Genomic DNA, 13282 nt, shown 5'->3' with positions numbered 1-13282 from the left:
CTCAGAGGCTGTTCTCCCACCAGAACTGTCACTACCCTGCTTCCTGCCCTCAGCAGGTCACTTTTCGGTTATTCCATGTCATGAGCTGCACTTCTGCCCCGTTCTGCCTTGGTGGGCAGATCCTGGCTTCTCCCCATGAGGGGGAGCACCAGACATGGAGACAAAAGGAAGGCTGTTTCTAAGAGGAAAGGAGAGAAACAAAGGAATGAATGGGGGGGGGGGTTAATGGGTTTGACGCTCCCTGTGGGGGGGGGCGTCAGTGAGAGCTCCACAGGGAAAATGGCAAAGGGGGAGCAGATTGAGGGCTGGGAGTGGGGCTGAGAGGAGGAACAAGAAGGGAGGGATGATCATGTGAGGAAAAGGAGAAAAAAGCACCGAAGATGTAAGAACAGGGGAAGAAGAGGAGGAGAATGTAAAATCTAGACATGGGAAAGAAAGACGAGCGGATTGGAGCAGTAGAGATTCACAGATACAGCCGAGCTGGGCCTGCGGATACAGTGAATAGACTGGCCCCTGGAAAAAAAAGACTAAAAGGTGTAATAAGGGAGGCATGGAGGACCTGGTTTTTATTCTGCGTGTGAGGAAAGAGAAAAGAGGCGACTTGGCTGACGCATGGGGAATGAACTACTTCATTCCTTTCCTCCCCGGCCAAACCTTTCTCTGCTCACCTTTCTCCCTCGTTTTCCCCCGCCCAGTCTCCAGAATTCTCTCCACCTCAGCAGCATGTGTCCCGGCTTTCCCCTTTGACCAGCTGCTCACCCTGTGTCTCAGATCTTATTCTCCGTGGCGGTGAATGCCACAGCCCAGCTCCTAGCGGAGATGTCTTCAAACTTTAATGTTTTTCATGCCACTTTCTGTTAACAGTGAGGGTCCCTTGAGACTTGTCCCTGTCTCCCTGACACAGCAGTGCATTTTAAGAGACATTTTTAAACAGCGCTGGAAGGCTGTGGGAAGCGGTCAAGGAAGGGGCATCAGATATTGCAGCCCGGCAGCTTAAGAGACAGCAATTGTTGTCGGTCTGCTTCCACGACGTGCACTTTGATTAGCTAACTGTGACCTTACAGAGCCTGATTTTTAGCATCTAGTACTGATCATAACGAATGTAGATAGAGCAACCATGAAATCCCAGTGTCACAATTCACCTCTCTATGGCTGCTAGCGGCAGTGGTTTAGATTTTCACATCTCGCCTCCAGAATGCTAGTCAATACCTATTAAAATCTTTCCAATTCAAAAACCTTCCTCCTCCAGAACCACTTTGTCCTGGAGCTCTGCACAGGCTCCCAGTGCCACCGGCAGAAGCAGCCAGGGGCAACCAGCAGCCATAGCCCGGGGGCATCCCAGGGGCTTAGCAGTGGGGCCTGGAGCCCACAACAGGATCCGTCCCCCCCACACATACACACACTCACTGTCAGTAGTGAGGGGAGTGGAGCAATGCGACTCCAGCTCACTTCTCTCCAGGCCACGCTGCTTAGGGGAGGGGCAGAGTGCACCGGCAGGAAGCAAAGCGAGGTGGCCAGAGGAGCAGAGCAAGCTAGGGCTGAGTTGCTCGACTTTGCCACTGCCGATGAGTGCAGGGGGGCCAGATCCCTGCTGTCGGTGCCACATCCCTCGCTCTGGTAGTCCCTGGGTCACACTGCTCAGTGGAGGGGGTTGGGGGAAGAAGTGGAGCGGGGAGAGGGGGAAGCAGGGGCAGGTGAAGGAGGGCCAGGGGCAGAGCGGATGTTGTCCTGGCACTTCCCCAGGGGCGGTCATGTGTCCCGGGCCACCTCTGTCCCTCCTCACCAGTCTCCCCTGAACCAGGCTGTTGGTGAGCTGAATGATCTGACCAGGGGCTGGTTCTTTGCACGGTGCTGGGATGTGCCCTCCCGGGGGCAGACAGACAGCAGTGGGGCTGAGGGGGTGAGGGAACACAGAAGGGAGAGGACGGTGAGAGGGGGAGCATGTGAAGTGCCAGTGGTAGGCAGAAGAGGCAACATGTAACCAGCCCCCGGCCTGCCCCCATTCACCAGCCCTAGCTCCATGCTCTCTTACGAGTTTCAGGAATGTCTTGCAGGCCAGGGTGGGGCCACCGTGATTTGTTCTGCGGCCTCATAGGAAACTCATGAGTCGCTTTACTCTGGGGACCTGCTGCCGCTGGTGTTGGGGGAGATCGGGGCAGTTCCTATGACAACACAAGACCATGGACCTCAGAGATACAGTGGTTCCCAGTGGTCCCATTTTCCCTCAGAAGCGCTAAGCCCCCAGACCACTGAACCTGTCTTAGCTCTCAGCCTTAGCACCGAGTCAAATATCCCATCAGAGGGATTGGGTTTGATCCAGTTCCCATTGAATTTAATGGCAGATTAACTCTGGCTTCCATGAGAGCAAGGAGCAGGCTCTTCTGATGCCTTGGTAAATTTCCAAGTTGATCCCGCATGGAGACAGTCCGTGAAGGTCTTCAAACTGGACTTGCTGTTAGGATGTTTGCTGGTCACTCATCCCCTGCATCCTGGTTTGCACTGTGCAGTTTCCCCCTCCCCCACACACATACCCCCCCGCCCTCCCAGTGGTCTGTTTTCCTTGTGACAATAACAGCTGGAGATGGCATTGTAACAAATCTCATTGGCCCAGTTAAGTACGTGATCCTCCCTCGTGCACAACTGGCTCTCAGAAATCAGGGCACAGGCATGCTCTGTAAGGCCTTGCAACGGTCACTAGGCAAATGGCCCCTGGAAAAATGACAGATCGCTAGAGTTTTTGGGGTGGGAGGCGGAAAAAGGGTTCCCCTGACTGGCTTGGAGTGAGCACACAAAGGGCAGCCCCTCTTCCATAAAAGTAGAGTCATGGTTGTGGCTGTATTGCATCTGGGAAGGAGTGTCCCAGTCTGGGCCCCTCAGACTTGTGTTAGCAGGGCTTGCACTAGTGCACTCACAAGAGCTGCATGCATGTTGTTTTAACATTGAGCTGTGGGCTGATAAAGCACTAGCATGAGCCCTACCAAAAGTCTGTGGACCAAGACTGGGCGGCTTGATCCCAGATTTAGTGTAGACACATCCTACGTGGCATTTGCTAGAGCTGCTGAGCACGAGGGAGGCTCAGCCTTTTGGGGAACCAACAGAAGTATCATTGAGTTCAGTCAATTTCACCTCCACAATATACATCATTTTGAAACATGCTGAAACATTCATGGTTGTCTTAGTGGCAGCCTCCCCTCTCCTCCTCTCCCCCTTTTCCTCCCCCCTGCCCGCCGTCCATCCCCTCCCCCCCATTTCCCCTCTGGGGCAGGTGGCACCATGGAGACAGTGCTGTGGGGAGCCAGCTTTCCCCAGCACCGACTCCACTCCTATCACCCCCGTCCTTGCTGCCTCAGATACAGAGGCAGCAAAGAGCGTGGAAAGTGAGTAGTCAAGACCTCAACTCAACTACCCAGTAAATTTAGACTTATCGGGTAGTTGAGTATTTGATTACTCACATTCTTAACCAAGCCCATTGTGTGATAATAGAAGCTATGTGGCTAATGGTGATTTTTTTTCTTTGGATTAAATATTTTACACAGTTCTAGTAATTAGCACTCTGCCTTCATCAGTAATGTCAATAAGCATGCAGTGTATAGTTAATGCCTCTGTACTTCAAACTGTTCCTGCTGTGTTTCACAGAATGAATGGAATTAAACAGTGTGTTTAAATGTTCATGGAATGTGTTCTAGTGATAAAACATGAGACTGCATGTCAAGGTTCATAGAGTCTGTTCATGGTGCCAGTGCTAGTGTCTCAGATAACACTGAGCAGGACATTTAACTTCTCTGTGCCTCAGTTTACCTCTGTAACATGGAAATAATAATACTTCCTTACCTCACAGGGGAATGGGAGGATGTTAGCTGCATTTGTAAGTCATGTTAGATTCCTTTGTTGAAAGGTACAACCCCTAGTGTAGATGTGCTTTCAGGTTCTGAAAGAAATAGGTTGACTTGCCCCAAAGTGGGTGATAAAAATGCCAGCATGGACTCAAGGCTGCTTGCATGCCGTTGGCACAAGTGGCATTTTGTCATCGCCACATGCCAGGCAATGTGCTTTTGCTTCTTTGCCATACAAAAACTTGTCAGTGGTTGTAAGGCATCTTTTCCTGGACTACTTTGTAAAGGAAATTGTGCACTTTTACTTCTGGCGCGCGAAAAATTAATGAATTCTCAAGGAAAAATGCAGTACAGCTCCCATAGAATCACTATTGCTGCACAACACACATTATTTCCAGGCATAGAGCCTATAAAATGTATTTTCATTTGTTTATGAAAACCTGTAACACCTTGAAACCTACCAGACCTTCCTAAACAGATTGGCATATGCTGTATGTGTCAGAGGAGCACAGAAATTTGGAATCAGAAGCCTTCCCTTCCAGCGATCTAAACGAGAGCTCTTGGTGTTTCTCCTTCCATTCTACAAAGCTGTTAGCACCAGAAATTATTGAATTAAAAATGTTCATAGTACACAATGTTATTAACCCCTCCAGCTGGTCCAGATTAGCCAGAGAAGTGAATCTCCTCTCACCTGTGGTGTTGTCTGCCTCTTGCGCCTCCTCACCATTACTGTGTCTTGTACTCTGTTAACCTCCTTCTGCATTTTGTAGCTGTCCTGAAAGATGTGAGTGCCTGTTTTGAAATGACAGACTGATTTCTGTGGCAGTATTTCTGCAAACGTAGCATATACCGTGTGTGAGTTATAAATGGTTAAATATAGACTATAATTATAAAGTAGGAGGGGTGCTTACATAATAGGCATATATAATACAGTTGGATAAAATACATTAAACTTCAAATGCAATTAAGTAGATTGAGATTTTAATCACCCAAAAGTCAGACACTTCAAAGTTGCAATTCCAGCTGCAGTGGAATGGTGCACACTTTATCGCTTCAGGGTCAAACTGTGTACTCTGATGCATGCATGTGACTCCTGCTGACGGGATTTCCTGTGGACAGGGTGTCCCACATGCTATGGGGATTCGTATGCACTCCTGGGATGGGGCTTTGGAGCAAAGGGTAGACACAGAAGAGATCTCCAAGGGTCAAGCAGGCAACAAGGGTAACATGATTGTTGACAGATGTACCATCCTGCCTATGCTCAGGACCCACTGGGAGGTGCAGTGTAGCAGGGGCGCCAGCCCCATGGTCTCTTCTCCTATGCCTAGGATACCCAGGAAGACAGAGAGCTGCTTAGGGAGCATCAGAATACCATTCATTTGACAAGGGTTACAAAATCACTGGCCAAATAACAAAATCCCTGGTCCTGAGCCCTACCGCCCCAACGTGCATAGACCTAACCAGTCAGTAGCCCTAGCAAGCAAATGTGAGCTGTGTCAGCCAATTTAGCCTCTTAGGTTTGAGGAGTAGCTTAGAGATCTGTTATTTCTGTTGGAGGGGAGATTCATGTGCAGCCATCTAAGGCGGCCTGAGAGGAATTCAGCCTTGTCTATGCTACACAAATCACCCATTGCTGAAATGGATTTATCTAGCACAGTCCAGACCCCAGCGCAGACAGGACATAACGTGGCTAAACTACTGCATCTCGGAATCCTTGCACTCCCTCCTAAGTCCATGAAAATACTTTTGAAAATATATCTCGCGAGGAGGCCGTAAATGCTCCATGTTTCTTATTAGCTTGTTATGATAGCAGGTGGGAAGAGTCCCCTCTCTAATTCTTGTCCCCTCTGTCCCTTCTCCATAGATCAGCATTTAAAGAGTCCCCGTTCATCACTACCTTTGCTCCGTGTCTGTGCTGTTCCTTCCCACCTATCTAGCGGCTGTGTTTTGACTGGCCTCACGGCCATGTTTATCAGCTGGCTTTAAACACAGTTCCCACTAGACCGATTTACAACACTTTGAAGTCAGCTGAGTAGATGGGGCCAAAACAGTGTTTAAAAGCAGGCACTAGAGTCTGTCTGCCTACATGCATGTCTGGGCCCCGTCTCTGTGGCACCTCACAAACACTTCAGGAGTCCTATAAGGCAGGGAAGAATGGTTATCCCCATTTCTGAGGCACAGAGCGATCAAGGCTGGTGCTCAGCACTGGCATAACTTGGCTCTTGCTGACAGCAGTTTTCCCATTGACTTTCCCTGGACACAGATTTGGGCTGATACAGCATTTTTGAAAATCTTACCCTCAGTGACATGCCCACAATCAAACCAGGAATTAAATCCAGATTGCCGGCTGAGTCTCAAGTCCATTGGTCTGACCGCAAGGCCAACTGTGGTCCGACCCACATCACACTGACCAGCTAACTGTCTGACTCTCTTCAATGTGGTAAACAGGTTTAGCAGAAGCCAGGTATAAATCTGGTCTTTGAAGGCAGCTGGGAGGTCAGTGCAGATGGGCCCAAAATGTCCTTCCTAACCCTTGGATTTCCTGAGCTACCAGCTCTTAGAAACAGAAGCTTTAAGGCCAGAAGGGATGGATGTGGTCCTCTAGTCTGACCTCCTGTATGTTGCAGGCCACAGAACTCACCCACCCGCTCCTGTAATAGGCCCCTAATCTTGAAACGAGTTACTAAAATCCTCAGATCATGATTTAAAGTGAATCCACCATTTACACTAGTTTAAGCCTGCAAGTGACCTGTGCCCCAAGCTACAGGGAAGGGGGAAAAAGATCCCAGGGTCTCTTCCAATCAGGACTCCGCCAAGTCCCTTCCTGACCGCAGACATGTCAGTCAGTCAGACCTGGAGCATGTTTGGAAAGACCCAACAGCCAGACACCAGGAAAGAATTCCCTGTAGTAACTGAGGGTATGTCTAGATTGCATCCCTCTGCTGGCAGAGGGATGCAAATTTGGCAGGTCAACATTGCAAATGAGGTAGGGATTTAAATATCCCTTGTCTAATTTGCATAAAAATGGCCACCACGTTTTGCTGACTCAGCACTTTGTCAGCAAAAAGTGGCAGTCTAGAGGGGGATCTGTCGAGAAAGAAAGCCTTTTTTGATAGATCCCTTATGCCTCCTGCAAGGAGGTTTGCAGGATCTGTCGAGAAAGGCTTTCTTTCTCAACAGATCCCTCTCTAGACTGCCTCTTTTTGTCAACAAAATGCTGAGTCGGCAAAACGTGGTGGCCATTTTTATGCAAATTAGGCATGGGATATTTAAATCCCTGCCTCATTTGCAATGTCAAACTGCCTAATCTGTATTCCTCTGCTGACAGAGGGATGCAGTCTAGACATACCCTGAGAGCCCTCCCTTTCTGGTCCGCGCCTCTACCCTTAGCTTCCATTGGTCAGCAGCATCAAACCGTCCCACCAGCTGCTTATTGCCTGCCCCGTCCTATGCGTTGCCAGAGCTGCTGCAGTCAGTCACTCCTGTCCCGTTCCTCTCCTGCCTCAGTGAGAGTAGCAGGGGCCAAAAAGTTTGGGGGAGGAAGGTGGGAACATAGATTCTCCCCCACCTCAACATTTCCATTTAGTGGATACTCCCCCAGTCCCATCACCCCTGTGACAGGGTTCGGTGAAAACCCACTTTACTATCTTTGCTAAGCACTAGTGACTGAGGAGGAAGTTGTGGTCTAAGACACAGTTGTGAGTTCAGTTCTCCACAACTGGGAGTGATTCTACAAGTGGGTGAAGTTGGGAGTCAGTGAAATTACATGAGCGTGAAATCAACATGATGGAAATAGAATCGTGTGTGTAGGAAATGATGTTCTTCTGCAAAGTTGTTTTCAGAAAAACAGCTCTGAAGGTGACCATCAGGCTCAGGATGCAAACTCTTATGCTTCTGTGCTTTCTCATTTGGAAAGTGCATAGAGGGCCCTTCGCTTCTAGTTACTGCTTCACTTGCTGTCCAGACTAATGGCTGAAAATGTTCACATGACGGCTATTTAGTAGTAGCCTAAGTATGTGAAATGAGTGAGGGGACTCAGCACGTTTCCTCGTGTACAATCATCTTCATCATAAAAACCACCATTACATACTTAAAATTTTTCATAGGAGTTACCATCTATTACGTATGTGCTGCTCCGCTTCCTTGATCTCATCATAGGAAATGCTGCATTCTATGCTTGATTCTCTGAGTCTTCATTCATACCAGAGACTTCTTTCCTTGTTTTCCCCTGTGGCTGTAGGTAAAGCAAACACAGGAGGGAAGGAGCAGTCTGTTGGGGGGCGATTGTAATGGAGTAGAAACAGGGCATGCTTTAATAACCAGCGACTCTTTTTTGTCCCTCCTCTCTTTCAGTTGTTGCAATCTCAGGATGTGAAAGAAGATGCTGTCCTTTGCTGTTCCATGGAGGTATGGAGGGGGCTGGGACTTCAGATTTTCTTGTGTCGTTGTTTACACCTGTGCCCAGTGCTTGTAAAATCAGAACAATACTGTTTACAGCTCCCCCTTTGCACTTGTGCTGTGCAAGGCGAAATGGTGATAGAAGGGCAAACAGCAAACAGCCGTGCAGAATTCGACCCTCTTTTATATATATTTTAACTTGTTGGTTTATTTGAGAGACATTGCAAAAACAAAAAGTTCTCAAGAGGGACCACAAGTGCAGCCTCACTGCCGTGTGCACCGTGTGCACCGCATGACCCAATCTAAGATGTGAAACCAAGCTCCTGCTACCCACATCCCCCTGGGGTCCCACTGCACCACAGGAGGCTGCTGTAGCCCGTGGCACAGTGCGGTGGGTCCAGCCAAGCTGTTGACCAGTAAGGGTGATGCTGACTGGGTAACCGGTTAATCAGTTAACCCTTTACATCCCTAGTCAGGACATCTCTCAAGATTCGGATGAAGTAGGTGCCAGGAAATGGCGGGGGTGGCAGCCACATTGGTAAAGCTCTCTCTTTCCCCTTCTCTCATCTTTCAGTCAGCCAACATCGCGGCAGCCAGCTTTTTCTCCCCACAGTCTCTTTCTGAAGACCCAGAGGGGAGTGATGGGTATAACAGCCCATCCCCTTTTTATTTTCTACACCATTTAGACCTAATTTCCAACACACCAATTTTGCTTCATTTATCGACCATTGCGGTTTTTGGTTTCCCGGGCATGGTCTTGAGTTACATCAGTGGGCCTAGTTTGGACCTATTCAGTCTTTGCATCGCTTTTGCCTCTTTTCCCATCAACTTTTATTGTCCAAGGTTATTGTGACACTTCATAAACTTTCTTATAGTTGAGTTCACAGGCTACATTTGTAGGCTTTCTTAGCACAACATACTATGTCACATTTGCACCCATTCCCAAGTAATTCAGCTTGCAAGGTCTCAAGATTTACACTCGTATCTCAGTTGCAGATGCTAACTGCAGGTGAGGGCTTTGCCTCCAGAAAGGGTGGCTGCACTTTTGAACATCAGCCCTACTATGTAAATATTTTCTCTCTGTAACTAAATGCTGTTTAATGTAGCCTCCACAAGCCCTCCAGTTGTTACATGACAGCAAACAGCAGACTGTCTGTGGCTCTTCCACTGTTCTCTGCAGCCAACATCACTTTTTCAGAGGGAGTGTCTGTCTGCATCCACTTCTGAACTTTCCTCCTCTTTTAATAATTTACAAACATGGGTGCCAGCGGAATAGCATTCCAGAAGGGTCTCCACAAAGCAAGGGTATGTCTACACTACCCCCCTAGTTCGAACTAGGGGGGGTAATGTAGTCATACGGAGTTGCAAATGAAGCCCGGGATTTGAATTTCCCGGGCTTCATTTGCATAAAGCCAGCCGGCGCCATTTTTAAATGCTGGCTAGTTCGGACCCCGTGCCGCGCGGCTACACGCGGCACGGACTAGCTAGTTCGGATTAGGCTTCCTAATCCGAACTAACTGTACACCTCGTTCCACGAGGTGCACAGGGTCCGAACTAGCCGGCATTTAAAAATGGCGCCGGCTGGCTTTATGCAAATGAAGCCCAGGAAATTCAAATCCCGGGCTTCATTTGCAACTCCGTATGACTTCATTACCCCCCTAGTTCGAACTAGGGGGGTAGTGTAGACATACCCCAAGGGATTGTGGTAGCATTGCTGTGATTAATGGAGCTTTATAGTTCCTTTGAGCGTGCGTGCATGCACACACACACGCACGCGCACACACGCATGACAAGCCCTAGCTGACACCATAGTTGCAACCAGGATAGTTTTAAAACTGAACAAAAATAAGCACCGGAGTGGTGACTTGCACTTTAACATGCAACTTTCCACCCTTCTCTCTTGACAGCTGCAAAGCACAGGCCGGCTGCTGGAGGAGCAGCTGCCTGAGATGATGACAGAGCTGCTGGCAATAGCACGTGACAAGATGCTGTGCCCCTCGGAGTCCATGCTGACACGGTCCCTCCTCCTCGAGGTCATTGAGTTGCATGCCAACAACTGGAACCCCTTGATGCCCACCATCACACAGTACTACAACAAGACAATCCAGAAACTGACAGCCTGAGACCACGGGGAGGTGGGAATGGAAGGGAGCAGAAAGAAGACATGCACCTTAAAAGGAAACAGGAAGGAACTGTACTACAAATTGATCAGTTACTGGAGAGAGAAGCAAGAACCTTTATGAGAAAATACCTAAGAAGACAAACCCCAGCATGCTTAAGAATATGTTCATGAGTTTGGGGGGCGGGGGAGCATGTTTCTTTTCAGCTGTGTTGCGGAGGGCCACCCCTCTTTCCTGCTGAGTTTTTGTTTCAGGTTTCTTTTATTAAATCATTGCTCATGCAGCCGCGCATCCCGCCGTGTCATTGTTTGGCTTTAGAAAGAACACGGAGAAGCTGAAAAGCAAGTGGAAGTGCAGGCTAGCATTGTTTTCACGCCATTCTCTTGGCTTGCACCAGCCAACTGGCAGGAGACAACACACAGCAGATGTCTTGGGAGGACAAAGAAAGACACGTTCCACACCAGACGCCGGTAATTGACGGCTTTTGTCAAAGCGAAGCTTTCATTATTTTTTTCTCCTCTGGTCTTCAGCATTTTATTCTCCCCAACCTCCCCCATCCTCGCATCCCTTCCAACACCTGATTTTAGATTAGGACTTCACACAATGAGTTTTTTTATTTGCACTGGGTTTTCATTTTTCTTTGTTGTTGTTTTATTAGGTCTTTTTTAAAATGGACAATTGCTATCAACTTTGAAACATGAAAATAACATTATAATGTGAGTGCTTGAATGGGTGGCACAAGGATATTAAATTGGAAGGAGAAGTTAAAAAAATATCCAAAAGCTACTTTAGAAGTATCATAGCCACAGTCTTCTTGCCAGTAACCTCTTAAGGTAATTGAAAAATGTCCGCTTTGAGCTGGTAACTCTTAAGAAACACAGGCATTTTGCAGCTGTTTGCTGTTAAAGACGCAGTATTCCTCATCCACTAAACTATAATCCATTATTTTTTGTAATTTTGTTTGTTTGTTCGTTTAAAGAGTGCTTTATTGTAATTACTGTCACATTGTAATTATACATTTAAACCAGGTCCCTTATGGTTGGGCCTAATAATAGACGGGGTGAGGGAAAAGTTAAGACTTGAAGTTCTTCTTCTGAAATCGGTAAATAGAAGGTGACAAGTATTTGGCATTGGAAAGGAAAAAAGAAAAGCCAAAACTATAGTTTGTTTGGCTTCTAATTAACTAAACTTTCCTAACCAGTGTCTCTCGGTTTGCATTGTGTAGATGTGGAACTAGGAAGGAGACTGTCCCTGTCTTTTGCTTTGCCGGGAAGCAGAGTCTGATTAGTCAATGTCACTAATACAGCCTCTGATATGGAGGTGGGTCAGAGAGAGTTTTTTCTTTCCACTAAATGAAGAGTAAAGAGAAGGCAATGCAAATGGCTAGCGATGCAGGTAGAGGGAGCATGAGAAAGAAGCCACAGTGCATCTCACTGGCCTTATCTATATAATCCACTGATGTGTGTGTTACTGTTCCCCCTCTGTGTGCAATTCAGAGGCTATGAGTCTGGTACAGTCCTAGCTAGGGACTTTTCGTTCAAACTGTAGCAACTCATGCTTTTAGCTCTGGCCATCTCTGATTCCATTCCTGGTGGGTCAGACAGGATGGCAGCTGTCACACAGAGGAAACCTTGTCTGAAATTCAGACTCTTGTGGGCCTCCAACAATGAGGATGAGCTTCCATGGATCAGAGGAAGGATGTAACTCCTCTGGTGAGGTGCATTACTGGTCCCTCACCTCCATGTCCAATGCACAGACAAGATGAGTCTGTTACAGCCCCAGCTAGAGAGGTTTGATTCTGTAGCGCAAGTTGTCACAGCTCATACTTTTTAAGCTCTGGAGGTGCCCTGTTCAGTCTCCAGCATCTTGGCATAGGTGGCAGCCACCACATCTACATGTCCCATCATATTTGACATTAGTGCCGTTTCACTGGTGTGAAAAACATGGGGAGCCTGTGTCGAGAGGCTGGTATCAACAATTTAAGCTCTGTGTTCATGTGACCAGATCCAAACTGGATTAGGTGATACAGGTGCTTCAAAGCACTAGTGCTCCGTTGACTCTAGTGCTCTCAACAGTGCTCGCACCCAGGCACTGAAGTGTCGGCAATGCTGAGGAGTGTGTGCAAACTGCCCCTAAGGCAGATCAGTCTAGTGTGGGAAGTGAGGCCAGTGACTTGACTGGATCAGGGAAGGTGAGCAGTAAGCATGCAACGTGCTGTTAGACAGAGATGGATGCCTGTCCGTCATAAAACAAGTATTAGGTCTGAAGCACATTAAAGTTTTGGCAGAGAAACTACAGCTTCTAAACATGTGATTCTTTTATTTTGTGAAGTATTCTGTGGCAAATCTGTCATTCCTCAGAAGAGCCGAGCTCCCTACTGAACTCTTCCTGAGGGGGCAATCCTAGAGAGGGGCATGGCTTTAATTCCCTGTGACGCCAGCGGGATTTGTGGGTGCTTAGCAATTTGCAGGCTTTAATGTATTGTGTAAGGCTGGAGACTTGGGAGAGATCTACATAAACACAATATTTATCATTTGGGGGCTGAGTAACAACCTGATCTATGGAGCCTGTGACTAATGTCCGTTTCTTTTTCTGGAAAAGGAGATCTGTTCAAGCCCAGTATTTGAAACATGCTCAAAAGTTACTTATTTCAGTAGCTTTGTACTGGTAAAGAGGGACTGGCAGGCCATTACCTCATTTCCTGTATGGTGACCAGGACATGATGCCATGGCTTAGTAGTTGTTTCTGTATGGATGCTTTTATTTATTAAATCACTTCTGGTGCTTACTTGATGAAGTCTAACAAAATTAGGGGGTAGAAAATTCCCTTTATTTGTTCAGCACTTATTTCAGTGGTAGATGAGAGAAGGAAGCTGCAGTACATAACCCTCCTGCCAGGCACCTGCGATCCGAATATAGCTACCAATGTTGG

At 47.7% G+C, this 13282-nt stretch overlaps 1 protein-coding gene across 3 annotated transcripts in view; it reads left to right on the top strand.

The window, feature by feature from the left end:
• CTIF (cap binding complex dependent translation initiation factor) overlaps positions 1-12973 on the top strand; it is a 324244-nt gene extending 311271 nt beyond the window's left edge. For all 3 annotated transcript variants that reach the window (XM_089779455.1, XM_089779454.1, XM_006136745.4), the window contains 2 exons: positions 8187-8240; positions 10139-12973. In XM_089779455.1, coding sequence (XP_089635581.1) covers positions 8187-8240; positions 10139-10354 — 270 coding nt within the window. In that variant the 3' untranslated portion in view covers positions 10355-12973. The remainder of the gene's footprint in view (positions 1-8186; positions 8241-10138) is intronic.
• The last annotated feature ends 309 nt before the right edge of the window (positions 12974-13282 follow it).

Source organism: Pelodiscus sinensis, chromosome 6 (genome assembly GCF_052426305.1).
Source record: "Pelodiscus sinensis isolate ZL-2025 chromosome 6, ASM5242630v1, whole genome shotgun sequence".
Classification (NCBI taxonomy): Eukaryota; Metazoa; Chordata; order Testudines; family Trionychidae; genus Pelodiscus; species Pelodiscus sinensis.
The sequence above is the reverse complement of the archived record's forward strand: the minus strand, read 5'-3'. Positions and strand labels throughout refer to the sequence as shown.